The sequence below is a fragment of the Amblyomma maculatum genome, chromosome 9, assembly GCF_055883805.1.
Source record: "Amblyomma maculatum isolate TAMU_Amacu chromosome 9, ASM5588380v1, whole genome shotgun sequence".
Lineage (NCBI taxonomy): Eukaryota > Metazoa > Arthropoda > Arachnida > Ixodida > Ixodidae > Amblyomma > Amblyomma maculatum.
The window spans coordinates 36,990,553-37,018,484 of NC_139352.1; the positions used below are offsets into that span (position 1 = coordinate 36,990,553).

Consider the following 27,932-nt stretch of genomic DNA (forward strand, 5'->3'; position numbering starts at 1 on the left):
ATGGAAGGGACGACGGTTGAAAAGAAGGGACATACCATTAAACGCTTTTTTTGTTTTTCAAATTCCCTGGGGCAAAAGTGGGGGTTGGGTTCATTACGCGACAAATACAGTATCATTTTTCACAATCCCAAGTGGCATCTCAAGACGATTTCGGTATATCGAATTATCGATATATATGAAACTATTTTGCAATCCCCTTCGAGTTCGATATATCAGGGTTCGACTGTAATAGTGTGAGAAATATGTTCCTACAAAGCAGTGAAGAGAAGTTGATCCTAAGAAATACACAGTAACCATGTGATATGAAGCTGCTATCGTTTTGATTTTGTATATAACTCTACAGAAACTATACTGCGTCATATCGGAGAATATTGTACAGATTCTTTATTTCCATGTCTTCTCTTGTTTTTGTTTATGCTGTTATCTGCCATCGCCATCGCCGTGTTGAACCACTGCGGGAGATGGGAGTTTTGCCAAGCCGCGTGCGCGGCTTTTTTTCCTCTTTCCTCAGCCATTGTAAATGACTGGAATAAACTGAACTGAACTGAACAGTGAAGTGGATGCTCTATGTGCGCTACTTTACACAGTAAGCGCCTTCCCTATGGCCATTTGTGCAGTGTGGTGGCAATAAATTAATGACAGGTTATTACGTGCATGCGGCCTGCATATAAAGTGCATTTCATTTTGTGTACATACATACTGTGGTAGCTTGTACACTGTTACATTTTGAACAGTGCCCGGACACTTGCGTGCGAGTGGCACATCCTGGCTTACTTGTGCTTTGTAACCAGTGTATATAGATAGCTCTGCCTTTTCATTTCTTGTAGTCTCTTGCCTCCCTATGCTCTATATCTCGCTATCCCCTCTTCTGTTTGTTTTGAAATAAACCATTACTACTACAGTTAACGAAGTTGAAGGGAGTGGCAAATTATTTCGTTAAATCGGGAACATCGTGATATTGCGGGAGGCATTTCTCAGTCACCTAATTTGATACATTCGATGATTATATGGTACAGTGGCATCCAGGAAGTACTGCTCCATTCTATTTGCGGAGCGTAAGTGCGCAGAAAATGAAATTACGACCCACAGAAGCAATCGACACTGCTAGCACCTAAGTAGCGATGAAATTTTCCTCGGCAAGAAGGTCCCCAGGGGGCCACAAATGTATTTCCCACCAAAGGAGTGGCTGATCTTATCTTGCATGTGCTTTGTAAGCAACGACTGCTTGGATGTTTCGTAAGTCTCAAAGTCGTAAGTCTTCATTAGTCCTGGAAAACTGCCACAGCAAATTAAGGGCACCTAACACTTGACCCGGTGTCGGCAGGCAGCACGCAACTTCTTTTTATTAGTGGTGCCATCTGCTAAATTCATCTCAATATATTAACTCTCGTTCTGAGCTGCACAGTTCGGTAAAAGTGAGACGAAGTTGCTGCGCGATAGTACTGTTGGCTCACAATCAATAAATTTTTACTTCTCCTACAAAATAGACCGAAACTAGAAACTAGAATTTTTGCCCCTTCATTTTTTTTGGCAAAATGTTCGTTAAATCAGGGCAGTAGCATGATGGGGTTTCGTTGTTTCGAGTAGTCAAAGCATTGGACACCATTATCGTCTGAGGTGGAATCGTGATATCTTCGATAAACCGGGAATTTCTTAAGATCAGATTTCGTTAAATTGGGTTCTGACTACAGTAGAACCCAGTTATATCGAACCCGGATATATCGAATTTTGGTTATATCGAACTCATGGAATATCCCCTTGAATATTCCATGTAAAAGTATAGGAAAGCCGCATCATATACCGAACTCAATTTCACCGGTCGTTCGATATATCGAACTCCGCACCACGCACTGGAAAGTGTGCCTTCCCCTAAGACGATCGCATCACCCTTGGCCGTTTGCCGTGTGACGTTTTCAAGCCACGCGCGGAAGGAATGGGAGGGGACAGTTCGGCGACGGCTGGTCTGGGCAGCGCCGCGCCCATTCCCCAAAGGCGCGCGCACATCTGCAGTTATCCTTTCCCGCACACCAGTACACGACGTTTGCAAGACATGTGCGTGGGTGTGCCCATTCTTTTGCCGAGCTATCTCTTTCCTTCAGCACGCGCTTACGCAATGCGTCAAGCCAGATCAGCCCGTTTTCAGACAGACGTCAGATGCTTTCTCCAGCGTGTGTTGCGAACACTCTGTGCACGGCAGCTGACGTGGCTATGGCGCCTGCGGTCGTTGAGAAGCGGCAAATCTCTCCCTCTCTCTTTGTGGGTTTTTTTTCTTTCTTTTTTTCTTTTTTGCGAGAGTCATCCATTCTTATCGCTGTGCTGTACGCGGTGGGGCGCAGCTTAAGATATGGCCGGCTGCGGACGTTAAAAAGCGGCAGGTTTTTTTTTTGGGGGGGGGGGGGAGGAGTCGTTTATCCTTGTACGTATGAATCAACAAAAGCACGCGGTCAGCTGCGATCATGACGCCCGCCCCAAGCGTGGCGTGATTAATTGAACCAGGCTTGTGCAATCAAGCCATCACGGGCACTCTGCCAAGTTCGCTCCCCACCACCGCAGGAGCTATCAAAAGATGTGACGTTATCGCTACGCAGCATCTTGGCACGCTGCCAAGAAATGAGCTGTAGATGAGACGACCGAAATGGAGTGGCGCGCGCCATCAACATGCAGTAAAAACGCTCGCGATTACTGCTGCGGCGACACAGAAACCTTGTTCTGAGCTGCCGCGGTGGCTCGAGCCGCGAGAGCGGCGCAGTTCCAACAAGTTGGAAATTTTTCGTTCTGTCGCTGCCGCTCGTGGCTGAGATCGCTCAATCGCTTGCATGTGAGCAAGCTGGCCTTAACGCATTTTTCTTTTCCAAAATTCTCGGGCGCAAAAGTGGAAGGTGGGTTCATTATGCGAGTGGGTCGATTGCGCGACAAATACAGTATCGTTTTTTTGCTTGTAAGTGCCATCCCAAGCTGATTTCTGTATATCGAATTATCGATATATCAAACTTTCTCGCGATCCCCTTCGAGTTCGATATATCCGGGTTCAACTGTATAATACTCCTACGGGGGGAGAGGGGAAAGAGTGAATGAAATCCATGATTACCATGTCCCCTTCTTTGCAGCAATGGTATGCGGCCCAAATGAGCCTGCTGTGCTCGTGGCTGTCAGAGCGACTGGACCATGGGCTCCACTCTATTCAGCTCTCCGCACTGCTCCACATTGCACGGGTAAGTGGGGGTGTGTCTCCTCCACTCGGGCACGGTCTTCTCACAATGCAGTGCAGTAGCATGCCTCATAACTGTGCTGGCATAACTAACACTCCAACGGCCACTGTGGTAAGGTGTTATGCTGTAAGGTGCAATTCCTGTTGAATTGTTCTCGCTCTCTCCTTACGTTGCATGTGTGGCATCAGTTCTCGTTGAGAATGCAAGTAGAGCGGCTCTCGCGATTCCTTTATCGGTGTGCAGAAGCTGTACTCGGACTTTGAGCTGCAGGGCATCGAGGAGGAAAAGCTCAACTCCAAGGTGTACCAAACAGTGTGCAGCCGGCTGCAGCTGGAAGAGGCCGCTGCCTCTGTCTCGGACGCCAACAGCCGCGAGAAAGATGACTCCGAGTGAGTGCGCCATGCCTCTCTCTCCACTCTGGCCGCTGTGGTTTGGCATCCTAAGGGTGCCCCTCACAGGGCTGTCACAAGCGTGTGCTAAGGGACTGGGGCAGAGAAGGATCAAGCACAATGGTTCAGCTTCCACAGGTGCTTCACATTCTTGCGGATTCTTCCATGTCATAGTTAGCGGGACTGCTACAAGTAGACCTTCCTGTAGTATGAACCAGAATAGTGTTTCAGAATAGAAGCCATTTGGAGGCGGTGTGCGACTGGTGAGAGAGACAGCAAAAATTGGTTTGGTTTGGTTTGTTGGGTTTAACGTCCCAAAGCGACTCAGGCTGAGAGACGCCACAGTGGAGGGCTCTGGAAATTTTGACCACTTGGGGTTCTTTAACGTGCACTGGCATCGCACAGCACACGGACGCCTAGCTTTTCGCCTCCATGGAGTGGCCGCCACGGCTGGGATTAGATCCCGCATACTTAGGCACAGTAGTCGAGCCCCCTACCATTGCACCACACCGGCAGGGTGGGGGCACAAACAGTGAGAGGCAAAGTTTTGGCATCCTGGGACATTTCACCAGCTTGTGGATTGTGAGCAGTAACCGGCACTCTCCAGTTGCTCTGTGACTCTTGCCCTGGCTGCTCTTAAACTGGTCCGATGACAGTGCACCACACGCTGGGACTCTTGCAAACTCGACTAGAGCTGCAGTTCTCAAAATGGAAGGGGACTTCGATGAAGTGCTTTGGTTGGGGACATTCCTCTCGGCACTTGACTTGTCGTGCTCATACTGGTGTATGTTTTAGTTTTGCACATAAGTGTTGCATGGCAGCTTGTCGAACATTTTTTGCATTACCCTGAGATCTTGCTGTTTTTGTGTTTATTCCATTTATCCTAATTTCTGCCAATTACGTTGCAAACAATTTCTTTTCTTAGTTCTTTTTTTTAAGTTGACATCTTCCACTGAAGATGCATAAAGAAATGATGTATGAGGCTTGATATATTTCAATTCAGTTAGCACTTAAAATTGATGTCCATTAATCTGAGAGAAATTGGAAAATTTTCACAGTCTAACACTGTAGCCTACCAAGTTTTTTTTAAAAGCATGCTTGCGTGCACACATAGTCTGGCACATCTTTTCAGTTCTAGTGTTTTTAATTTGACCAGGAAAAACAAATCAGCTTATCTTTCATTAATTTACGGATCTCTGCTGTTTGATTGGCTGTTGAGAAAAATTAACGGGTGGCACGAAGTTGACTCTGCCATGGACGATCTCTTACAAGGCCTAGAAAGCGGCACTATTCTGGCTCTACAGGAAGGGGAGGGTGGGTCAGCAGTGCAGGAGAGTGCATCTGTTATGTGAAACCCTGGATGCCAGTACGACTCTGTACGAGTCTCTCACTTTTTGTAGTGCAACTGTGGTTGGACTTGTATTGATTCATTCGATTGGTGGCCATGCCTTGTCGATTGGCTGTGTCTGTGAATGGGTGCTGTTGCGATTGTTTCCAGAACTTCGAAAAGGGGCAAGTCGCTGCGCTTTAAAAGTGCCATGCCTGTGAGTAGCCCGCTTTTTACTGCGTTTGGGAAAGCTGCGCACGCAGCGCACCCTGGTGGTGGTGAAACTTTCTTCTTCTCGCTACTCGGTGCTGTTTTGGGTCGTAGAGGATTCTGCTCCCAATCTCACCATTTTCTCTCGGAAGCTGTCTTTGAAACAAGTAGCTGCCGGTTACCACACATGTATAATGCAACATTCTGCAGTAGAAACCTGCACCAGTCAGTATTGCCTTTATTCATCTTAGTTGTAACACGGGTGAAAGACCCGAGTAGTTCACGGGTCAAGCACGTCGTCTCTGCCATGCCCTAGTTATACCAGCAAACTGCAGTCGTCACTGCTAGGTGTGCATTTCACTTCTCCTCATCACCTTGCATGCACGAAATGTTGGGGACTGTGAAAATGGGAGCAGAATTCTCGTAGCTGGGCTGGTTCCTGGGTTTCCTTTCTCGGCCTGTTTGTTTATCTTTTCTTTGGCTTTTTTCATTTGTTTGCACATTTGCAGTTTCTTATTTGCGATGCACTGAACTGAGCTTAATAACCAGAAAGGTTAATATAATGTGAAAAACTGCTTCACTTTATTTGCTTCAAAGCATATATGCTGGTGATGATTAGATCAGGGGCACTTAATCTAGAAAAGCACTGGAGACCGACAGAGTATAACCTGATTGCAAAAAAGAAAAAGAGAAGAAATAAGGACAGGCTTTCTACAGCGAAATTGGGTTTAAGACTAGGAACATCATTTTCTGCCTCATATTTGTTTTTTGTTTTTTTTTTAGAGTTTAGGTATACTATGTGAATCAGCTCCTGAAATTTGCCTGTACCAGATATAATATAGCTTCAATTCAGCTTTTTTTTTTTATTGGTCATACTGCTGCAAATTCAGTTTCAGGAGCTAAACAGTATGAGACAGTGTTGACGTCAAGTTAGGCATACAAAAAGTGCAGTGTCATCACTGCGGCACAGTTTTAATTTACTCCCATGTTTACAGCCTTCGCACCAGCTTACACCAAAGAGTCAGAGCAGCAGGTGAACAAGCGGCTGTTACGCTGTTTTTGCCCCATAACTTTTTCACTGTCTCGAGTCATTCGAGGAATTGCAGCCAAAACACGGCAGCTAAAGTTGAATTATAGACAGTTTTGCAGGCTTAGGCAGACTACAGTTGGCATTTATACGTCTCACGCCTCTTGTGTCATTTGGAAGGAAGAACATGCATTCAAAATTACATGACCCGGCCCATTCAACGGTGTGAAAAAAATGCGGGCCGTAACATACGCATTGCGACCGATCATAAGCCGCACCCATTAGCTCGGTGTGATCCAGTACAGTGTGGGTGCATCTTCATGACCGTGCGATCGCCTGCTCAAAACATGAAGGCACGACAAATAATTCAACAGCAGAGTGTCACAAGTTGTGTATACTGTGGTGATCCAAAGGGGAATTTCATATAGGCAAGGCCTCCTAGAGAAAAAGTAAGTATTTTCAAGCTAACTTTTTAGGAGACTACAGTTGGCATTTATACTTCTCGTGCCTTGTGCGTCATTCGAAAGCAAGAATATGCATTCATAATTACATGGCCCGGTCCCTTCACCGGTGTGGAAAAAATGCGGGCCATAACAAAAAAAGTCTTACAAAGGAAAATTCGTTTCATGCAGGCTTAAGCAAACAACGTCTTGTTTCTCAGCTTACCATGCTAACGACTGCACTACGAAGGCTGCATGGCTAACGTGTGGTTTGAGATGTGCAGATATAGTTTTAGCAGGTAAAACCTTTGTCAGCTTTCACAGGGTTGGCCGGAGGCCGACTGTTGGTTCTGCTTTGTGCAGGCGTACAATTCTCTGATACATCCATTTCTTGTGTGATGTAGCCCTGAAATTGCTTGTGAAAATGCAACGCACATAATTCTGTTACAAAAATTCCCCCGCCCCCTTTTTTTTTATCATACAGTAAATAGTTTCATATATTTATTTATTATACCCTCAAGGTACACGGTACATTATAGAGGGGAGGAACAAATAACAAAGACAGATTACAAAAAGTCTGGAATGCAAATATAAAATTAAGAATACAGACATTCAGACAGCAAAAATATTAATGTAAACACGAAAATATTAATTGTCCCGGGTGTTACAGGTGGCACAGTGAAATTATCACTACAATATACAGTGCAGAAAACGTTATCACGCACAATGAGTCATTTGTTGAAATAGTTTAAAAGGTGAAGCCTTGAGTGGCTCATTTAAAATTATCAGTGCTAGTTGTGCTGGTGAGTGACGCCGGTAAGTTATTCCAATCTTTGCTTGTTTGGGGAAGAAATATAATATGAATAGCATACGGTGGTATGGTGCAGAATAGGGAATATTTTTCCAGGTCATGTCCTCATGTAGGTTGCAGGATATACAGTGCCACGCAGATTTTATACTTCTTTTGTATGTATAAATGCTCAAACATATTCTTCATTGGCATAGTGTGTAGGATCAGCATCGCGTTTTCAGCATGTTTTTGATCTCTCAATGGCCCAATCACTGATGGTCAGCAGACTGGTTTTGACCTCATCATCAATCTTAAATCATGTAACACTGCAGAGATTAGTAGGGTCATCAGTAGGGGTGTGCAAGTAGGCGTTATGCAAAATTGCTGCGATCTACCAGACCTTGAGCAAACCACGCTACGTGATGCCATGTTGAAGGGTTCAATGAGTTGGCTGTGGTGCTACAGCTGCTGCCAATGTGCTAGCTGCATCTGTTTTGTGCTGTGGTTTCCATGCTATTTGCTCGCATTCAAAGCAAAAAATAACGTACTAACGTACTAATGGACGATTGACTTGTCCATGCTGCCTCCATTCCAATTTTACTTCGTAAAGTGATACTGCACTGCCAAAACTTCTTACAAATGGCGACATCAGTGTAGCTACAAACGACAAAGTCCTCGTTGCTGCTTCGGCGCATTTCTTAATACACTGCTCAAATACGCGTTCGTGAAAGTTTGATGTTACTTCGTGGTGTAAAACACACCTGTGATATTATGCTATGTCAGCCACCACAGGATTTTTCGAGTCCAGCGTGGACAAGACTCAACTTGTTACTGCGTCCGGTGCTCAGCCTCGATCATTGCCGTTCCATAGTATGTCATATGAATACGCGTACATGAAGGAGCTTGGTATTTTTTCTTTTTTTTTTTTAATATAGAACCGGTGCCTAATAAACATGGTGCTCCGATGGACCTTCACAATTCTCAATATAGCAAGCGCACTACTGTTCCCATTCTCTGTCTGGACGTTTAGCAGCTGATGTAAGCCTGGATGTAGTCGACTACATTCGATTCATTGATGAATCAAACTCATGAAGACATCAGAATTTGGTGTTTGAATTTAAGAGAACAGTCTGACGCCTTTGAAATACTGCAATGTGTCCTATCTGGATACCTGTATGTATACATAACGTAGAACATCTCTTATCAGCTTGTCTGCATGGAGCCATAAAAGCTGGGATGAGTTGGGGCAACATGAAAGTCGGGAGCAACACCCTTAAGGCCTTTACACAAAAATGCGATGTGCAGTCCGTCTACACACAAATGTAAGACAAAGTGGGCGATACATTTCATATGCCTTGGCACCGAGTACGAATTTGCAACCTTTCAAAGCAGGCTAAATAAGATACCGTTTTACAATTCAGGCGCGTCATTGATCAAAAGTGCTCCTACAGCGCGAGAATCACGCGAGAGCAGATTAACACACGGCCACATGAAAAAGGAAAGCTCAAGGATACAACTTGCGGCTTCTTTTCTTCCACGCCCTTATTTTAGTTTTGTGTACAATAAGGGACATAGCAGTATGTCGGCATTATCGGTGACAACGGGCATTAACACAGCCGGCGCACAACTCCCTACTCTGCCGCTTACTGCTCCTCAATTCAGCTACCCTCAAACGTGGAAGTGTGCACGGCGGTCACTAGATGGCAGCAATTTTGCATAAGTGGTGTATTCGAAGTTTCGAATACGAATTGAATACTTACCTTATTTCATTCATATTTGAGAAACATACAGTGAAAGCTCGTTAATTTGAACCTCGATAATTCGAATTTTCGAATAATTTGAACTACACCACTTGATCCGGCCAAACCCCATAAAGATCTGTGTATGAAAAAGCCAGTTAATTCGAACGTGCGCCGGTTCCGCTTCGAATAATTTGACCTACGCGCCACCACATCTGGGTGTCTTGGCACACAGCACGTGGCCAAAAAAAAGAAAAGAGGCCTCCGCAAAAGAGTGCCATAGTTGGAGGCTGCGCACATCCGAAACAGGGACAGAAGACTCAAAAGATGAAACCAGGTAAAACCATGGGAGAGTGGGTAAAGCCTAAACAGCGCCACGACTGCCGCAACGACCGGCAGCACCGGAGGGTACGGGTTGGCAGCAGTGGTGGCGGCTGCCTACTCTCCCATGCAACCTCCGAAACTCGCAACTAAATATTCGTTAATTCGAGCCCTGTTAAACCGCAAATACGGATAAGTACTGTCGGCCCGGTGCCAGTCAACGCCTTTAAAAGGCTATGACTCCGGACGGGCGCTACGAATTACATGGTTTGTTTTTTGCAAGAGTCGTCCATCCTTCCACCCATCAGTTGTCAACAGAAGCAAGCGGTCAGCCGCGATCATGAAACCAGCTTTTTAACATCGTTCGCTTCAAGTGGCGTCTCCTGTTATCATGCGCTCCAATGACTTAAGTGGCAGTAGACGGCCCCCGCCCCAATCGCCCATGGCATGATGAGGCGAATATACTGAAAACGAGGCTTGCACAACCGGACAAGCGTTGGCTTTCTGCCAAGTTCGCTTCCCCCCCTTGCTAGAGCTAAAGTCAGAAGAAAAACACACCGTGATCGCTGCGCAGCATCTTGGCGCACTGCCAAGAAATGCATTGTGGACCATGACGGCGCGAAACTGAGAGAAGTGCTAATGGCTAACGGCTTTTTTTTTTTTTTTCAAAATTCTTAGGCAAAATTCAGGGGTGGGTGGGTTCATTATGGGAGTGAGTTCGTTATGCGAATAAATTCAGTACATTTATCGTAATACAAATGGTTCTGGTCAGTTTCTTCAAGGCCATTCGATAATTCGAAAATCAGATAATTAGAACTTTTCCCCCGGTCCCATGAAGTTCGAATTAACAAGCTTTTGCCGTGTTCGAAAATTACCAAATACACAGAAATGTTCGAATTCACCACAGTTTCACTGCCCTGCGCACTTCAGTACGCAAAGCAAACCACTTGAAGAAACACGGAAAGATAATGCCGTTCTCATGTCGGTTGCATCTCAGATGACAGTCATCTTGCAGAAAATTACTGTTATGCAAACAGTTTTCAGCAGCTTTTTCAGGCCCATTTGATAATTCAAGCTTTCAGATTGGACATCTTTTCTGTTCCCTTGAAGGCCAAATTGGTGAGAGTTCACTGTATTCAGCAGGGATGTTACAGCTCCACCTGGTTTTGTGCAGGTGCTTCCCGTACAAAGCACTTGCATACGGAATCCTGTATGAAATATGTACTTGATTTTTCAGTAGGGTATACATCATCATCATCATCATCAGCCTGATTATACCCACTGCAGGGCGAAGGCCTCTCCCTGTGCAATTCTGGTTTAATATTATTTGTAAACACCATGCGAATTCTGAAAGAAACAAGACAAACAGTGGTTGCTACTTTCTTTTTTGTTTTTTTTTTTTTGTTTTTTCACTGATGAGATATTTGGTATTCGAAAACATTTTTTCTCAGTATTCGTATTCAGTTTATATATTCGTAAATTTCAATATATGTACACACCTAGTCATCGGTCATGTTGGTGTCATAGTCTTCCTAATGTGACTGCTTGGTCTGCCACAGATATGGTCTTCCGACTAGTTTGGCTGAATGTCAGCGTCCCCGTTGGGTTGGCATCTGTGGCTTGTCGTCCTAGTGTGACATCCCCTTAACTGTTCTCTCTTGGGCTCAGAATTACTCTCCCTGTAAACTCTTCTCCCCGAGAAATGTTCTGCCTGAGAATTATTTTGCAGATTATTTTTCAAATCACTGCGAATCAGCTGTATAGCACAAAACCAGTATCACCCAGGTGACAGCCTTCAGGTACTTTGTAAGAAGGTCCCAAGTCATTTGGGCTGCAGGGTTACAGTAGGCTCACTAATTTGCAGTTAAGAGACTGGTACTGGATATTTGACTGAAAACATTTACCATAGTGGGTTAGGTGTACCTGCTATGTGGAGCACTTCTTGCTCTAGTGAGAATCTGTGGGTCAAGATGCTGCATAAGCCTTGCAACACCCTGAGCATTTTCCAAGTGAGCCCTGTCCACAGTGAACATTGCATTTAACTTCTGGCATTTCTTTTTTTTTTTTTTTTCTGGCTGGAACTATGTGTGCTGGTCTACTGTGCTTTGTTGTCTTCTACAAAGTGGGGCTGGCGCGTGCAGGGACTACCCGGAGACGGGGATTGAGAGCGAAGCCTCGCCACGACGCAAGATCGTGGCCTCGCTGCGCGACGCCGGCGACGGAGCCGAGGGCTACGTTCGCAGCATCCAGAACGTCACACAGTCTGTCACCGAGCACCTGTCATCGCTCAAACGCAACGTCGGCGGCATCGCCAGCAAGTTCGGCTTCTTCAACCTGTGAGCGCCCCCTCACAGGCCTCACCGCACCAACCGCACTCGCTCACTCACGTTGGGAAGAGGCGACGCGCGCTCCCGTTCGATGGCGTTGGCTGGCGGGGCGCTCGCAGGTCTGCACCGAGCGGCCTTCTGCGCCGTCCGACCGCCAGCGTCGGCGAACACAACGTCTTCCAGTGTGGATGCGCGGCCGCTCCCAGTCGACGGGCCGGTTTCCGCCCACCGGCCCCGTCGCAACTGCACGTCGACATGGGGATTAGCGTGCAAGAGGTGATTAGGCTGCTGCGGCACGACGTAGGTCAAGCTCTTAGAGACCGGTACACACACACACCGTTGAGCCTGTGTTGGCCATGCACGAACCTATGCAAGGTGAGGGCTTAACTTAGGAGAGCCACGATGCTTCTTAGGCCTCTGCAATAGTTTGCACTGCGGCATGTAACACTGCCTCAGGGCGGTTCATATGTGCATTCTGTGTGTGTAGTTCATGTACAGGCACACAAGGGTACACCCGTTGGTGCTGCACTTTCCCCTCGGGAGGAAGCATCCGGCGGGGCCAGGGAGCGTTTGGTCTCTCGGAGGAAGGACGTGAGACACCGTAGGACACGAGGGGGACCCGAGTGTTAACCTTGTTTGGTGTGCATGTGTGTGTACGTTATCCACGAGGGAAAGACGAGGTAAAAGACGAAATTCAAACAACGAACGTTCTTCTCTTGTTTTCACGGTTTTAGAGCAGTGGACATTTTGCTCTCTACTTCCCCCGCCCCCTTCATTAAGTTGTCCTTTGTCTGCTTTCCAGCAAGTGCGCACAGACACACGTGCATGCATAATATATGTATATGCTGCATGTTGCTACCCAGTGTGTGCTGTGGTGTATTCCGTCACTTCCAACTGGCATGTGCTGGCTTACTCAGTGCTCCTAGGCAGTCTCTCTCGCGGATGTGAACGCAGTTTGGAAAACCGTTGGGGACGGGCTCGGTTTTGGTTGGCATATGTCACATTTGTTTGGCTGTTCTCTTCTATTGTCACCAGAAGTGACGAAGACTTTTAATTTTCACTGCTCAGGATACATTACATGTTGTGAGCAGCAAGTCGCTCTTGCACTCGATCATGATCAAGATCTACGCCAGTACATATATATTTTTGGCTAGGCTCGAGGTTCCATTTCGATTTACCAGCAAAGCATTATATGGACATGGCCTTCTGGTTTTGCTAGAGAGGAGCATTACCGATGGAGACTAGTACCCGAGCTTTGTATTCATTATCTGCTTTGTGTTTGGCATGTTTAGTGTGTGCCACCCGCCCTCATTTTAACCCTTCTACTTCTTAATTCAGGAAGGCGTTGACTCTGTGGCATGCTGCAAGATTTACGCTTGTCACCTGATATGTGTGTGTCTGTTCATTTTTTATTTATGTGCAATTAAACATGGGAGGACTTTGGGTCTCAGGATAGACATCCCTGCCTGTTTCACAGTGCTCTTCGTTGCACTCCAGTTCCAACCACCGCATCCCTCATTTCCCGAGTGCTGTGCTTATGTCTCACAGTGCGCTTTTCCCGCACAGAGCCTCGTGCTGCTCAGCTGTATACTGCATCACACTTGTTGCATGTGTGCCGTCGTTGCTGTGCACGATTTTGCAACATATTTTTATTCTTTCTCCCGCAACTGCTGCTTCCCATCTGATCCAGGCACACTTGATTGACGAGTGTTTGCTGTCACTGGAAAAACTGTGAGGAAAAAACCAGTCATATTGTTTTCTCTGTTTGGCCATTATTGCCCTGGGCACTGCAGAAATGGTCAGTGCAGACCAGGGTCTTAATCAGTGCAACTTGACTAATGTCGATGCAGTGCAAACCACGAAAAGCCTAAGCTTTCATGCATGCTCTGTGCTGTCACGATTGGCATGGCACCTGAGGTCATTCAACTGGGCCTTGATCTTCACTTGCAACGAGCAATGACACCAGTGACGAATGGGCTCGTGAACCAGGTGAGCGTCCGGCAACTCTGTGATGGGGGACATGACAACTGGGAAGTGTGTGTGGTGCAGTATCCTTCTACTCTTGACCAAGAGCTAAAGATGCCTCCTTGTCCCACTCAAAGGAAAATCTGGCAATGCCCTTAAAGTCTTAGGTGTTGCAACAATACGTAACTGGCTATCACCTTAAATGCATCCTTTACTGGTCAAAAAGTGTTTTTATTTCTGATTGCGCTTTTCGTGCACGCAAGGAGAACAGTTGCATTGGTGTGCTGTCAGCATATTGTGTACAAACGTACTGACCACTGTGCAAAACAGATGTTCACTAGTCCTTGGCCAAGTCTGTACTGTGAATGGGCAGACTACCAGCCTTGTCTAGTCATTTTCAGTTCTTGTGCTAGAATGCCTGAGATCCTCGCCTGAAAGACGTCAGCCTAGGCCTCACTCGTTTAGTTAGCAGCGCTTACTATTATTTTTTGCCTTCTTTTTAATTTTTCACATTCTTTTAAACAAAATCTACATACAGAGCTCTAAAGAGCCAGCACATGAAGCAGGTCCCACCTTCTGTCAGCGCATTGCATTATACAGAGTGCTTTTTGTATTCTACTAAGTGTACCACACATGAAAATGTGAGTAGCTTCTTGTTGCATGCTGACTGCATTGCTGAGGCACAGAGTGCACCATGTCTAACCCAGTGTGTTTCATTTGCTGCACTGTTGCAGTGCACAGCATCTCTCTTCCCTCCCCCCGACCTTTGATATTTTGTCCCATCTTTAACGCACCACCCAGATGCAGGCCGCACTGCTTTCAGTCTTGTGCGGCGCCGTGTTGTACAGTGCAACAGCTCCAAATGTGGTGGGTCCAGCTAAGTGTGTCCGGCTCGTGGTGATTAAGTGTGCCCGGCTCGTGGTGATGAAGCTGGGAATGCTAATTTGCGCTCAGCAAGTTCCGAGCTCACTTGGCTTGTCGAACAGTGATGAACAAAATTTTATGTTTTTTTCCGGGCTGAGAAAAAAAAAGATGCTCTCTTATTACCAGACTAAACAAGGGAAGCATGCACCTTGGAACAAAACCACGTGCATATTGTGTGTACTACGGCAACCTCTTGTCCAGAGTTGAGCAAAGCAGATGGAGATAAAGGTTTAGGCGAGTGCATGTCATGGGTGAGAGAACTGTGCTGTGGTGCAGCTGTGCACCAGCACTGTTCTTGCATGAACCCGTCACCTGCGCAGCATTGTTGATGTAGTGTGTAGCTTATTCTAGAGCCACCTGACTAACACTTGTACAGAGTATACTGCATCACTGTGTCTGTATAACCTTCTTCTCGCTTTGTTTACTCTGTGGAAACTGCGTGGCTGCAGCTGCAATGGCTTTGCAGATCTTTTGGGGCCATTGCGTGTTGTTGCTGTAGCCTTGAGAGGCTAAGCTCTGCAAATAAACTTGAGAGAGAGTATATAGATTTATTTCTCTTAAGCCTCTTGAGCTCTTACATTGTTGCTATCTGAAGCTAAAAGAAACTTCACTGCATTTGACTTGGGCTCTCCAGGCCATCATAGTGTTTCGCTTAGCTTTCTGCTGTGTGTCAGGTGCTACTAGTGCATTGTAAGCCACAAACCTGTCATGCATCACAATGGGGTGTAAGCTGCAACTTGAGCATTGCTGTTCAAATGCATGGAAGACATAGAAGTACTCTGAACGAGAAAACGTCATCTGCGCAAATAAAGTTTCACTTTAAAGAGAAAGTAACCATTTGCATGGATTGGACTGGAAATTCAACCTTGGCCTTCAGTATTTGGTGAAGAACTACTGGAAATCTCAGATTATCAAAAATTGCAATGCTTTGTTAACTGTAGTTATCGAGTGTCGAAGGGGCTAGGACACTGCGAACTCGTTCATGCTGCACATGATGATTTTTTTTGCAGTTTTGTGTGCTTTGCTGCGAGGTTCTTTCACATAATGTGCAGGAGAGCATTGAAAGGTACTGCCTCGGCTGCCATTCCTTGAAGGGCGCCGTAATGAGTTCCTTGAACAGAACTGCTGCACTGAAGGAGTCTTGGCTTGAACGGTGCCTTGGTGATGCCTCTTGCACGCTGCTAGCAATGGGCTCATAGGAGATAATTCGATCCGCTTGATTCCCCTAACGGCTTCTGTCAACAAGCACATAAGCTCGGGAGACCATGCAGCGGCATCCTATGTGCTAACGATGCCATTTTGGTCCTGTTGCAGGAATCCTATCACCTTTTGCCAGGTGATTCCAGTCGCTGCTGGTGGTCACAACCAAGCAGAATAAAGGAATAGCTTCAGCAGTAACCTAGCTCCTAACTTCTTTTACCAAGGTATCTCTGAGCTAGAACGGGAGCCTCGAACTTTGAGGCTTTCCCAATTCATTTCTCGAGTATTGCAGATGGTGGCCTGGAGAACCGACTGCTTCTGCTTACTCCTTGTATCTTTTGCTCCTCTAGGTGCCGTGCGCACTGGCGGCTTGTTGTACATACGTTGCTTGTTTTGATATATGACTGCAGTGGGAATGCCTCGGAGGTTCCTTGCTCTCTGCCTTAGACCAAATGCTGCTGCTGCTGCTGCTGCAAAGGCCGCGCTTCTGCCGGCACGAAGTTTCTTGTTTCTCTGACCTGTTGTTGCCTGTTCAGACCAAAGGAAAGCATGGGGTTCGAATAGCAGCAGGCTCAGCCAGTGGACCCACAGTTTCTTTGCCTCCATTTAACTTCTGTAAGATGCCGTGATTTAGGTGGTAAGCTTTAGTGTTGAAGAACTGGCAGAATCTAAATTTGTCCGCATGTTTGTATTAAGCACAGTCCTTGATAGTTTTACTCTGCGGTACTTCATACAGGTGCTCTACTGGTCTGCGAATGTGCTGGGCCTGATTTTAGGGCACATTACATAGAAAGATAAGAATGCTGATAGCCTATTTAAAGCAGTATGTATGCTCAAGCGTAAGCATGCAGCAGACAAATTGTCCAGCTTATTTACGAGTTTCGGCCCGCGCCTTTTGCAGAAGAGTTTCATTCGTTGTGTGAAATTGGCATCATCCTTTGCTGCAAGAGGCTTGTGAGCATTGCACACCGCACCTTGACCTAGCCTGCTGCTCTTCGCGCCCCATGCATTTCGCAACTCAGGACTGCACTTACAACTGCTTGACTGCATCTCAAGACCCAATATTGTATGTAACTTTCTAGAGGTGTGTGCACTATAAAGGTCTCAAAACAGTACACTGACCTCGTCCCATCTCTCTCTTTCAAGCTTCTGAATCCTTTTCTGGATGCGGGGGCAGCTGCCATGTCCCCAACTAAACCGAGCGTGCTTTGCGAGACAAGCACTATGTATATGAGTGTCTATTGATGCTCATGTCACATTTTTTCTCGTTTGGTGCGCTGAAAGTAGGGCCCCCTCCTTTCTCCCTTCGTGCCAGCTGTGATTGGTCAATTGTTCGAGTGTCGACCCAGAGGACATTAGCTTTACCCCGGCCACGTTACCATGGGAAGAAAACGCACCCAAGCCAGTGTGACCGGCACCAGAGAGTGACACGTAGAGCTGTACAGCACGTATGCAGCCTAACGCCACGATGCAATAAAAAAATGGCGATGAACAGCGAAGAAGACAAATGGGCACCAGTGCTGCAATTGTTTTCGGTCGCTATACCATGAGACGCGGCACCTGTGAAATATGTCTTGATAACATTGTGAAACGGACATAGAACGTACACAGAAGCTCCTACGGTCGCTTTGCAATGCTTTATTTAATCCAGTACAAGTTTTGTAAAAGATTATTTTGACCGTCATTCATTTGGGCAAAGAGCCCTATGTAAATCTTGCGTCATGCGCTCATTATTCTGGACATTGGCAGGCTCGCATCTTTTGATTTAGAAAAGGAGGGGGGGATCGCATCAAGGTACAGCCCGCGCAGCCAGTGTTCATCTATATATAGTCCTCCTGCATCTGAATTTTACGGAACAGTTGTTTTAAGGCTCTGTAGTGTGTGTTATGGCAGGCTTAATGATTTCAAGTCGCCCACTTCCAAAGTAGAAATCAGTGGCATAGTTTCGGTTTGCTTAATTCGTGCCATCCCGCGGCTGCAATCGGGCGTGTGCATGGACCAGTCACGCTGTTTCGAATGCTGCTTGGCACTTCATTAGTCTATTTTAAGCATGAAATGCATTTAGCTCCCGTTATCAGCAACCGTGAGATGACATCTAGCCAGAACCGATTGTGCCAACATCCAGGCGCCAATTTCTCATCGTTTGTCATCAAGAGCCAAAACTGGATCATTCTGAAACGAGACAAGTTCGCTCTCAACGCCCTAGTGTAGTACACGCATACAAACATAGGTGCGGTCCAAATTAGTTACATAAGTCTAATTTTTAGTGTTCACTGTCATATCACTCAAGTTATGCATTTAAAATGTGCTGAATTTAGACACATGGCACCATAGACTTCATTATCATATCTGTAAGCTCTTAAAGGTTTTAGGGACACTCCAAGGCATGAGGGGCACTGTGCGGAACAACGGCCTCCACTCCATCCAAAAGCATGGCGCCACGGTCTCTCATACTCTGTACGCAAGACCACCCAATGCCGGCGGTCTAGGCGGGAGTAGTTCGAATTTGATCATTTGGAATCAAGTCGTCACTATGCTGTGCTTACAGCTCATGGCACATTTCCCAATGTGGCAGCCGGATGTATACATGCTCGAGGATAACTCGAAGGCACTGCGTGTGCTGCATTCTTGTAAGCCTGTGTCACATCATGGCCACATACTTTTCAGCATTGTTCTACATTTCAATGTCACAGCTGCTTAAGGCAAACAGTGGAGCCTGAAAAACGGAGAGGTAGGGAGCGTCTTATGGGAAGCAATCGCTTTGAGAGTAATATGTAGCAGCAGAGAACTGGTCAACAGCATGCTATGCACAATCATTTTGTGCTTACATCTACTTGATTAGGGGAGAGGTAGAAATTTTTTGGCAAAGATGGCTTTACTTGGTAGGTACAACGCTTGGCACAATCTTCAAGGATCGCTTTAGAATGTGATGTTTCACTATTAGTGCTAAACTATTCATATACGCTCACCACCACTGACCGAGTTCCGATTTTATCTGTGCAGTAGCTGTGATTGGCTAAGCTGTTTCATGAAGTCAGCAGCGTGGCCTTGCGGAGGTAACTCATTGCCCAGTATAGTGGCTGTCAGATAAGCCGTCACTGGAATATAATACAAGTTCCTATCCTCGAGCAATGGGAGACCAAGTTAGCTCAGACCTGAGAGTTCAAACCTGAGTCATTGAATGGGCTACTCAGGTCGCTGTCAGCCGCAGACCACTCATCCCACCTAGCACTGATCATCTGCTATTTGCCTTTTCTGACGACATAAACGTTTTGCAATCCAAATACATTGCGCGAGTTCACCCGACGAGTCTCAAGTTTGCTAGCTAAGAGTGATAGAGCATGTGGCTGACCATGACCTCTGATGCCTTCACACGGAAACAAACCATCATAGCGGATTTGAACCGATTGAGATGGGACACGGGTGCTCGGATTCAGTAGCTGACCATCTTAACCACTGAGCGACCATTCGGATGTTTTGCTCGTTATAACCTGGGCTAAAATAATTTTCATCAAAAATATTGTTTTTAAATTTTTGATGTTTTGGATTGTGCATAGAAACTCCTTATTTTTTTATATATAGTTTAAAATAGTAAAGTCATTTTGCGAGGTGCGATGCACTGAACACCGAAAGCGCGCATGAACGCTGGCATTAAGACGCAGCCGCATAGCAAGCAAAAAACTGCGGAGTGCATCCCCAGGTTAGAATGCTTGTTTTTCTTGCTCTCTAGCCGAAAAGTACCTATCGAGAGCACAGCAGACAATTGAAAAGAAAAATAAAAAGGCAAATTTTGGTCTCTCCGACCGCGATGCTTTTTCGCTCTCGATAGTAAACCAACCACCTGTGGACGGCCGTTGGTTCCGTGCTCCATCCGTCAGATCTGGGGAGGCGGCCATAGCCTTGGCGATGGCCTCCACCTCTGCCGAGACCATCTTCAGTGATCCCAAATCTGCAATTCGTAACTTCGCCAAAGGCCGGGTCTCCCCCGTCGTCCTATCCCTCCTCCATTCCACCAATTTCAATCTCCGCCAGATCCGATTGATCTGGGTCGCAGCGCACTTTACCATCCAGGAAACGAGGCAGCCCACAATTACGCTCGAGGATTCGTCGACCAGGCTGTGGCGTCACCCGTTCTGCGGACGTCATCATTAAAACGTTTTATTTCCGCCGAAATGAGACTCCTTTTTGGACCCCCTGGCACGCAGGCCCTACTCGGGAGCCTCGCAAACTAAGGTTTGGTGAAGACACATAGTTGCTTCACGGCCTCAGCCGCCAGGCAGATGGCTTGTTGCTGTTGAGCGCGGTTCTCGCTCCACAGCAAGGTCTCTCAGGCTTCTCTGTATTTTGCTCGGAGCCCGGGCTGCCAGCACATTCCAAATTATACAGCAAGATACATCCGACTGTATACAGGGACACGTACTTATCCCTAGTGTGGACAGAAACCGACAATTTATCATATCGCATGGGCCTGCCAGAAAATAGATGCAGTGCCGATAATTCACAACGCCACGCCGGAGCAGTGGGAGGCTGCGCTGTCCAGTTCGGAGGCGAAAGACCAGCTTTGGCTGGTTGAACGGGACAGCAGGGCAGCAAAGGCCACGGGAGGCCTGGACTGAGGACCCAACCACGGGAGCTCTAGATTGTTTTTCTTTTTTGCATTATATAAAGTTTTCACTCACTCACGGATGGAATCGCTGTAGTCCGCGAGCGGACGAGCACAACGTGATCTGACGTCACTGGCTCCGCCTGATCCGCGGACGGCGCACCGCGACGAGAGAGAATAGAGAGTTTTAGCTTACCGTGATCCGCGATCCGCTACTGGGATCCGCCACCGTGCTTTCCACTGCGCATGCCGAGACCCCCCTTGACGCCGACAGATGGCGCCACATACTGGATGTCGGCACACAGACCTGCCGCGTCGGGACCAATCAGCGAGATATAGCTTACCGCGATCCGCCACCGCGACTCTCTACCGCTCGTGGGCGGGGCGCTCAAGCTGTTTGGTCCCGACGTGGCAGGTCTATGTGCCGACATCAAGCATGTGGCGCATCTATCGGCGTCAAGGGGATCTGGGCATGCGCAGTGGAACGCGCGGTGGCGGATCACGGTAAGCTAAAACTCTATTAGAGAGATTTAGCTTACCGCGATCCGCCACCGTGGCTCTCTACCGCGCGTGGGCGGGGCGGTCAAGCTGATTGGTCCCGACGCGGCAGGTCTGTGTGCCGACATCGAGTATGTGGCGCCATCTGCCGGCGTCAAGGGGGTACTGGGCAAGCGCAGTGGAACGCGCGGTGGCGGATCCCAGTAGCGGATCACGGTAAGCTAAAACTCTCTATTTAGCACACCGTGATCCGCCACCGCGCGTTCCGTTGCGCATGCCCAGATCTCTTTGATGTCGATAGATGGCGCCACATACTCGATGTCTGCACATTGACCTGCCGCATCGGAACCAATCAGCTTGTGCGCCCCGCCCACAAGCGGTAGAGGGTCACGGTGGCGGATCGCGGATCACGGTATGCTAAATCTCTATTTTCTAACCGCGGTTGCCCCGCCGGTGTGATGCAGTGGCAAGACGCCCGACTACTGTGCTGGAGTACCCAGGTTCGAATCCGACCTCGGCGGCTGTTTCGATGGAGGCAAAACGAAGAGGCGTCCGTGTGCTGTGCGATGTCAGCGCACGTTAAAGATCCCAAAGTGGTCGAAATTACTCCGTAGGCCTCCACTACGGCCAAAGCCACCTAGACTACTCAAGGCCTCTCTGCTTGCTCCGTGACGTCATGCTAGTTGCCCGTCCGCCGCTGGCCTCCGCTCGCGGCTGGGAGGGTCCCGCGGCAGTTTTCAGCGCATTATTGTGCTATCTGAGGTACAATGGCTATAGCAATGCTTCTAAAGAATGTTTTTTTTAACCGCTTGCATACTTTCTCTATGTATTTTCCGCGTTAATTTATAATTCGTGCTTTCTTTCGTAGTCCTCGCCATACACTTCCTATTGCAGTAAGTGCTTCCTTTTTATAGTTTCATGTGAAAACTTGGGAATAACCATTGCACTGCTATAATTACTGAACTTGAGTTTACTGCAGATCACATTAACACAAGCATTATTTCCCAGACAGCATATAGCACAAGAATATATGAGATCAATGTGCAAATGCATTTTGCGGCTTTTTAAGGAGGAGCACGTTATTTTTTTGCACACTTCGAAAGCGGATGCTTTGTTAAATATCGAAATAAACAAAACTCATGAAGCCCTACAAAACAGTAGCATGAAGCCATAATGAACATTGTATTGCTCTGTGCTTTTAATTAAAATATTTCAATTCTTTAATTTTTTCATATTGCTGACAGCTGCCTTCCCGAAGAGTTTACTTTTCGTTTCCAGTGACTGTCGATAACTTGGTGTCGCAAACATTTACTAGCTTGGCGAATTTTTGCATTTTTCTTCTCCGCTTGCCTCTGTAGGAATCATTAAGGATTTCCTTGATGGTGTCATTTTCCCGTCGCGCCCTCTTTCTTGCTGGGGTCTTGTAAAAGAAGGTGTAGAAGAAATGTACGATGACCAAGTAGGGAACTTCGAAGGCACTGAGACCGCGCTTGAGCGACATGGTTCTTACCATTTGTTTATTAGGATATGATAGCTTGATGAAAATTGAGTGCGAATACCAGCATGACGACACTTAAATATAATATCATCCTCTCGTAACCACTATCCAACAACTTTTAAATTTACAAAAGGTTTTTGTTGTGTGTTGGGTTTTATGGCGCGTGCCTAAGCTAAATCTATCGAAATGGTTAAATTTTATTTACTTAGCGTGGAATGTGTACGGTTGTAGTAAAATTCTTGCAGGAGCTCCAAGCTTTTCTGTGAGCTTCATTGCTGGGAAAAACAAACGCTAATGGCTTATGGGTTCCCGTCGTAATCTAGGCACACTATCGTCCCATGTCGTGGCGGTTGCAAAAAGCGCGTGCTTGTCTTCAGCACCACGTTCATTGTGGTATCAACGCGCACAATAAAGCCAAGGTAAATCAGTTTGACTTCCTGAAGCTCGAAAACAGAGACGTCGGGAAAGAGAAATGTCAGCACGTTCGCTGCCTAACATAACCATAGGCAGATAAAGTGGAAAGATCCACCTGTGCTGCCTTCCAGGTGCGATGCACCTGCATGCGCGTTGCCTCCCCCTGCGCTGCACAGAACTCCTACTATCGTTCGCGGTCGGGCAACTAGTGTGACGTAGACCCCTGTGGAGAGGAGGAGCGCGCAGGCCTTGTCCAGTCTAGGTGGCTTTGCTACGGCTCCTCTTTCTCTCTCTCCACTTTCACTCCCACTTGCCGCCCTTCTTGTTACGGCGCGGTTGAGGTGTCCACAGAAAAACAAGTGAGACAGTTACCGCGCCTTTCCCTTGCTATAAATCAATCAATCAAAGCGACCGCGGCGGCAGCGTTTCGATGGAGGCGAAACGAGGCGTCCGTGTGCTGTGCGATATCAGCGCGCATTAAAGATCCCCCGGTGGTCGAAATTACTCCGCAGCCCTCCACTGCAGTTCCTCGTTCCACCTTACGGCGCGGTCAGGCGTCCACAGAAAAGTGATAGATACTGCGCCTTTCCCTTCCTGGGAACCAAGTATTAGGTTTAGGGGAAAGGAAGGCGCAGTATACTTTTGTGCGATCATCACGGAATCGTGGACGCCCACAGTAGGTCAAGGTCACACTTTAAGGTCAGACTCCTTCAAAAAGACAAGTCACCTGAATCAGCTATGGGCTGAGGGAAACAATGGAGACACGTCCTTTAAGGTGGTCAGGAAGGATGCATCCACTGCGTTCGTTGCCCTTCCGAGGCGGCGTGCCTGCTTGATTTATAGGAAGGGAAAGGCGCGGCAACTGTCTCACTTGTTTTCTGTGGACACCACAACCGCGCCGTAAGGGAAGGAAGGAAGGTGGTAGTGAAAGTGGAAAGTGAGAAAGAGGGGCCGTAGTGGAGGGCTACGGAGTAATTTCGACCACCTGGGGATCTTTAACGTGCGTGCGCTGACATGGAGGTTATGTTGTACAGTTAGCTAGTTCATAGGAATTGGTAAAACCGCAGTATCTGTCACACTTGTTTCTGTGGACACCTTAACCGAGCCGTAGCAGAAGGGACGAAGGTGGGAGTGAAAATAGAAAGAGGAGCCCTAGTGGAGGGCTGCTGAGTAATTTCGACCACCTGGGTGTCTTTAAGGTGGGCTGACATCGCACAGGGGCGAGGGTGGCTGCTCCTGGAGCCGTAGTGGAGGGCTGCGGAGTAATTTTGACCACCTGGGGGTCTTTAAGGTGCGCTGCCGTCGCACAGGGGCAAGGGTGGCTGTTCCTGGCCCTAGGGCAAGGGGAGAACAGGTGGTGAAGGATGGCTGTTCTTGGCCTAGCCAGGCACCGAATTTTTTTCTGCCGTAGGCCGTCATTGCACCCGCCACTGCTTAGGTGGTTGACAACGGCTATTGCGGCGCTCGTCTTTTTCTTTCTTCTCTACTTTCTCCTGTCTGCGCGAGGCAGCGGAGGTGGTTCAGCTATAGAGCCAGTAGCATTAAGGGCCCCGTGTCGCAGAAAAGTCAGTGTCCTCCGTCGTCGGCCAGCGAAAAATCCCAGAAGCATTAACAAATAAAAACGAGTAGGAAAAAAATTACAAGATTTTAACGCTGCTGAACCAAATATAGTTAAATTCAATAAACCATCCCTTTGCTCCTAAATGTGTTCTGACCCAAATAGATGTGCAGAAGCTTCATATTAACAGTGTCTACTACCAAGCATAGCAGTAGTTTAGTTATATTTCGATGGATGCGAATTGCAAAGGTACAAGTGCAGAGTGCACTGTTAACAGACATTAAAGGACACAATGATTGACCCAAGTCCTGCATTACAGCGTCGCCTTCTGTCCTTTTGGGATATTAAGCACCATAATTTACTTTGCATATAATCTGGAAACCTCAACCTTATCAGCTAGCACACTGTAATAAAACTAACGATGAGGCTACTTCCATTGCATTCGTTTAACAATCAGCAAAGTATACAGAGTTCCTTGATGTTGTTTTAATGCATGCAGTTACGCAAGTACATTTTACCAAATGCAGTGAATGCTATAACTAACATTCACTGTATAGTATATCATGATTAATTGAATCACTCACCTCACTAAGGTCCATGAATATAGAGAAATGAGAACAGCTGATTTTCTTTATTTTGTAGCTTGTAGCTGCTATAGCAGTTTTCCCTACTTGGTCTCACTTCTAGTCGGAGCAGTCATGTGGCCCTTTGGCCAGCTGTTTGCGTTGATCACAGGTGGTTGCCCAGGCGTTTGTCATGCAGCCATCTGCAGTTTCTCGCAAACATGCTCGCAACAAGGAGTGAAAATATGACCCAGCCATGTGTGAAGACGCGTCTGAACATCATAGACTTGGTGACTGTACTGAGCACCACCCTCAACTGCTCACCGAATTAGTCCTGTCAAGCCACCAGCTTGAGCATCTCAACATTTTTACTCTGTTAGTGTGACATCACCTGACGAAAATTTCACTGCATGTTCCTTCATGGCTGAAAGTGAGGGCAAGCCAAGCATGAGACTCTCTTTCAAGTGGCAAATGTTCTCACTCGTCAATCGTGCACACTAAATATTTACGCACAATTTATTGGTGGTACATGTGGACATCAACAGTGGCATAACTGCACACAGGAGTGCCTGTGAAGTTTTGGATGAGTTCGTTGCACATCTATTCCCTGGTCTGCCTGCACGATATCGGTTACACACATTTTTAAGTAAAACTGTGTGCGATAGTTTTGTGTGTTACGATATGCCATTTGTGTTTTGTGTTACTGAGCAACAGATTTTGCATGGCCGCTGCTGCAAATAGTTACCACTTAGTTAACAAATAGCTAGCTTGACAGGCATTCGTAATGGCAGAAAAATGTCAGAATCAACCCCCCCCCACCCAAAGAAATAAGAGGAGGTACAGTGATAACTAGCAACTATATAATTTATTACAACGTAGCGCTGTTCGTGCGCCAAAATTATGAGTCAGAGGGAATGAACACAACACACTCGTGTCACCATAATGCCTCACGAAGTCACAACACACGCCATACATAAATGCAATCTCATACTTCTCATACACAAGCTTGCTGCTTCATATTTATGCAATCACTGTTACCAGCTGTTCAGCCTGTCGCTCCACCTGTGGTTATGCCCGCTTCACAAAACCTCCCGGATCACCAGATCACAGAGCAATGCAGCTGGACATTTTTAGCACAGTGTGCAGCTGAGATCATGCGCGTCCCTCAGTTCCAAGGTTTTCATCACTGAAGCACAAGTGACTGTCACATAAGTCCTATGACAGGAAATCCTGGCAGGTGTACTATTTTCATTCCTTCAAGGGTGCACTACAACCCAACTTCCGGCTTTAGCAGCCAGCTCACCTGACAGCCATTAAACGTATCTGCCATATTAGCTCAAGAGCATTTCAGAATGTTATCTAGGAAGTAAAATGCGCATAAGAGGACTGTAAATTATTTCTGTACTGTGAATTGCAGCATAAAAAAAGTGGATATAAACATGTAGTTACAAATATACAGAAGGTACGCAGCAAAATATATAGTATATGTAGTCTGAGCAAGCAGGTGCAATCTTAAAATTTAAAAGCCCAGTACTATTACAGTGCCTCACAAAAATGATAATGAAAAATTCTGGCTGTGTTACGATGGACTGATATAATTTGTTCTACCAGGCTTCGGGTAGTACTGCTTAACCGGAAGTCCGTGATGCAATATTGCCGTACTGTAACAGCAGTGTAATTTGTATTAACAAATGCCAAGTTTCAAGAATGTCCTTTTCAAGTTTAAAGATTAGAAACAAATATATGTATATATATATATATAAAGTTCCAAGCGAGGTGGTAAGCCATGGCATCTCATTTCAAAGAGATGAGTCTTAGTCTTATCCTCCATACATCCTCCACATACTCGTGTACCATCCTTTAAGGAGAATGCAACCATCACGAAACAGTGGCATGCAGTGGTTGCTTGAAGTAGTGCTCAGTGGCCTGCGTCGAACGGGCGCCTCACGGCGCTTCCCAGAAAGTGTCCGCACGTATCTTTTGGTTCGCCGTCTCGGCGCCGGGCAACAGCCAGGCGGCAGCCAAGTGGCAGTGGTGAGTTCCCAACTGCCTGCTCCTCATCCACCAGCAGCATACGCAGCCGCGGAGCTACCCGGCATACATCCCCAAGCAGGGCGGCAGGCAGGCCTCGTACGCACAGTCGTTGCAGTGTGGGTGTGGCCGGTGCGTGACGCAGCGCCCCCTCCGTCAGCAGTGTATCACCTAGGTACAGTTGCTCCAGACTGGACACCGAGCTCAGCACCATCTGTGCCCAGAAGGTATATGCCCCATGAGTAAGCGTAGATGCACTGCACCGACGTTTCAGCTCTGGGGAACACAGGAGGCATGAACAGACGTATTCAAAACGAGTGCACAAGCAGAATGAGCAAAGACTCCAGAAGGATACGACTGCTTGGACCACATGCTTCGCAACTACTGAGCGAGAACCCATAATGTGAGAGCTGCTAACTCAGCCAACTGCAGCTCTGAACGATACCAGCTCTGTTTCTCAAAAGCAAATACGGTAGTTGAGGTCCGTCCATCCACCTGTCCATACCTTTATCAGTCCATCCATTCATTCATCAGTCCAGTCCCTCCCTAACACCTCCAAATATGAACCAACTGAGCCAAAAAACCAAGCAGGTCTTTCAAAAGCTTCAGCAAGCTACACAAACGGCACGAGGCCATCAGATGGCCGTGGTGTACAATTTAAACTTGGAGAACACTACTATTTCAATCATCCAACCCAACTTGCTAGTGCTGGTCCATACAAATGGTCCACCGAGTAGGCCACTTTTACCGGTCATGACACACCATTGCAGGGAAGAGGGGGCATGTCACAGTAACAGTGAAAACCTCGGCAGAGGACCCGATGCCATTTGCAATAAGATTCACATGCCATAGTTGCATATCAGGGCAAACGGTGATGAAGCCAATGGTCAGAATGCATA

At 47.0% G+C, this 27,932-nt stretch overlaps 2 protein-coding genes across 9 annotated transcripts in view; one reads left to right on the top strand and one right to left on the bottom strand.

Moving 5' to 3' along the window:
• The window catches only part of Cadps (calcium-dependent secretion activator 1), a 130,908-nt gene extending 113,370 nt beyond the window's left edge, over positions 1-17,538 (top strand). For 6 of the 7 annotated variants that reach the window (XM_084578592.1, XM_084578593.1, XM_084578596.1 and 3 more), the window contains 3 exons: positions 3,108-3,212; positions 3,453-3,598; positions 11,594-17,538. In XM_084578592.1, coding sequence (XP_084434718.1) covers positions 3,108-3,212; positions 3,453-3,598; positions 11,594-11,792 — 450 coding nt within the window. In that variant the 3' untranslated portion in view covers positions 11,793-17,538. Of the gene's footprint in view, positions 1-3,107; positions 3,213-3,452; positions 3,599-5,096; positions 5,143-11,593 lie in introns of all 7 variants that reach the window. The other variant, XM_084578598.1, reaches the window with a different exon arrangement.
• A 7,599-nt stretch (positions 17,539-25,137) lies between these two features.
• Positions 25,138-27,932, bottom strand: part of LOC146178860 (F-box/LRR-repeat protein 12-like) — a 32,761-nt gene continuing 29,966 nt past the window's right edge. The window contains exon 3 of one of the 2 annotated variants that reach the window (XM_084578601.1): positions 25,138-27,247. In XM_084578601.1, the coding sequence (XP_084434727.1) occupies positions 26,921-27,247 (327 nt within the window). In that variant the 3' untranslated portion in view covers positions 25,138-26,920. The remainder of the gene's footprint in view (positions 27,248-27,932) is intronic. The other variant, XM_084578600.1, reaches the window with a different exon arrangement.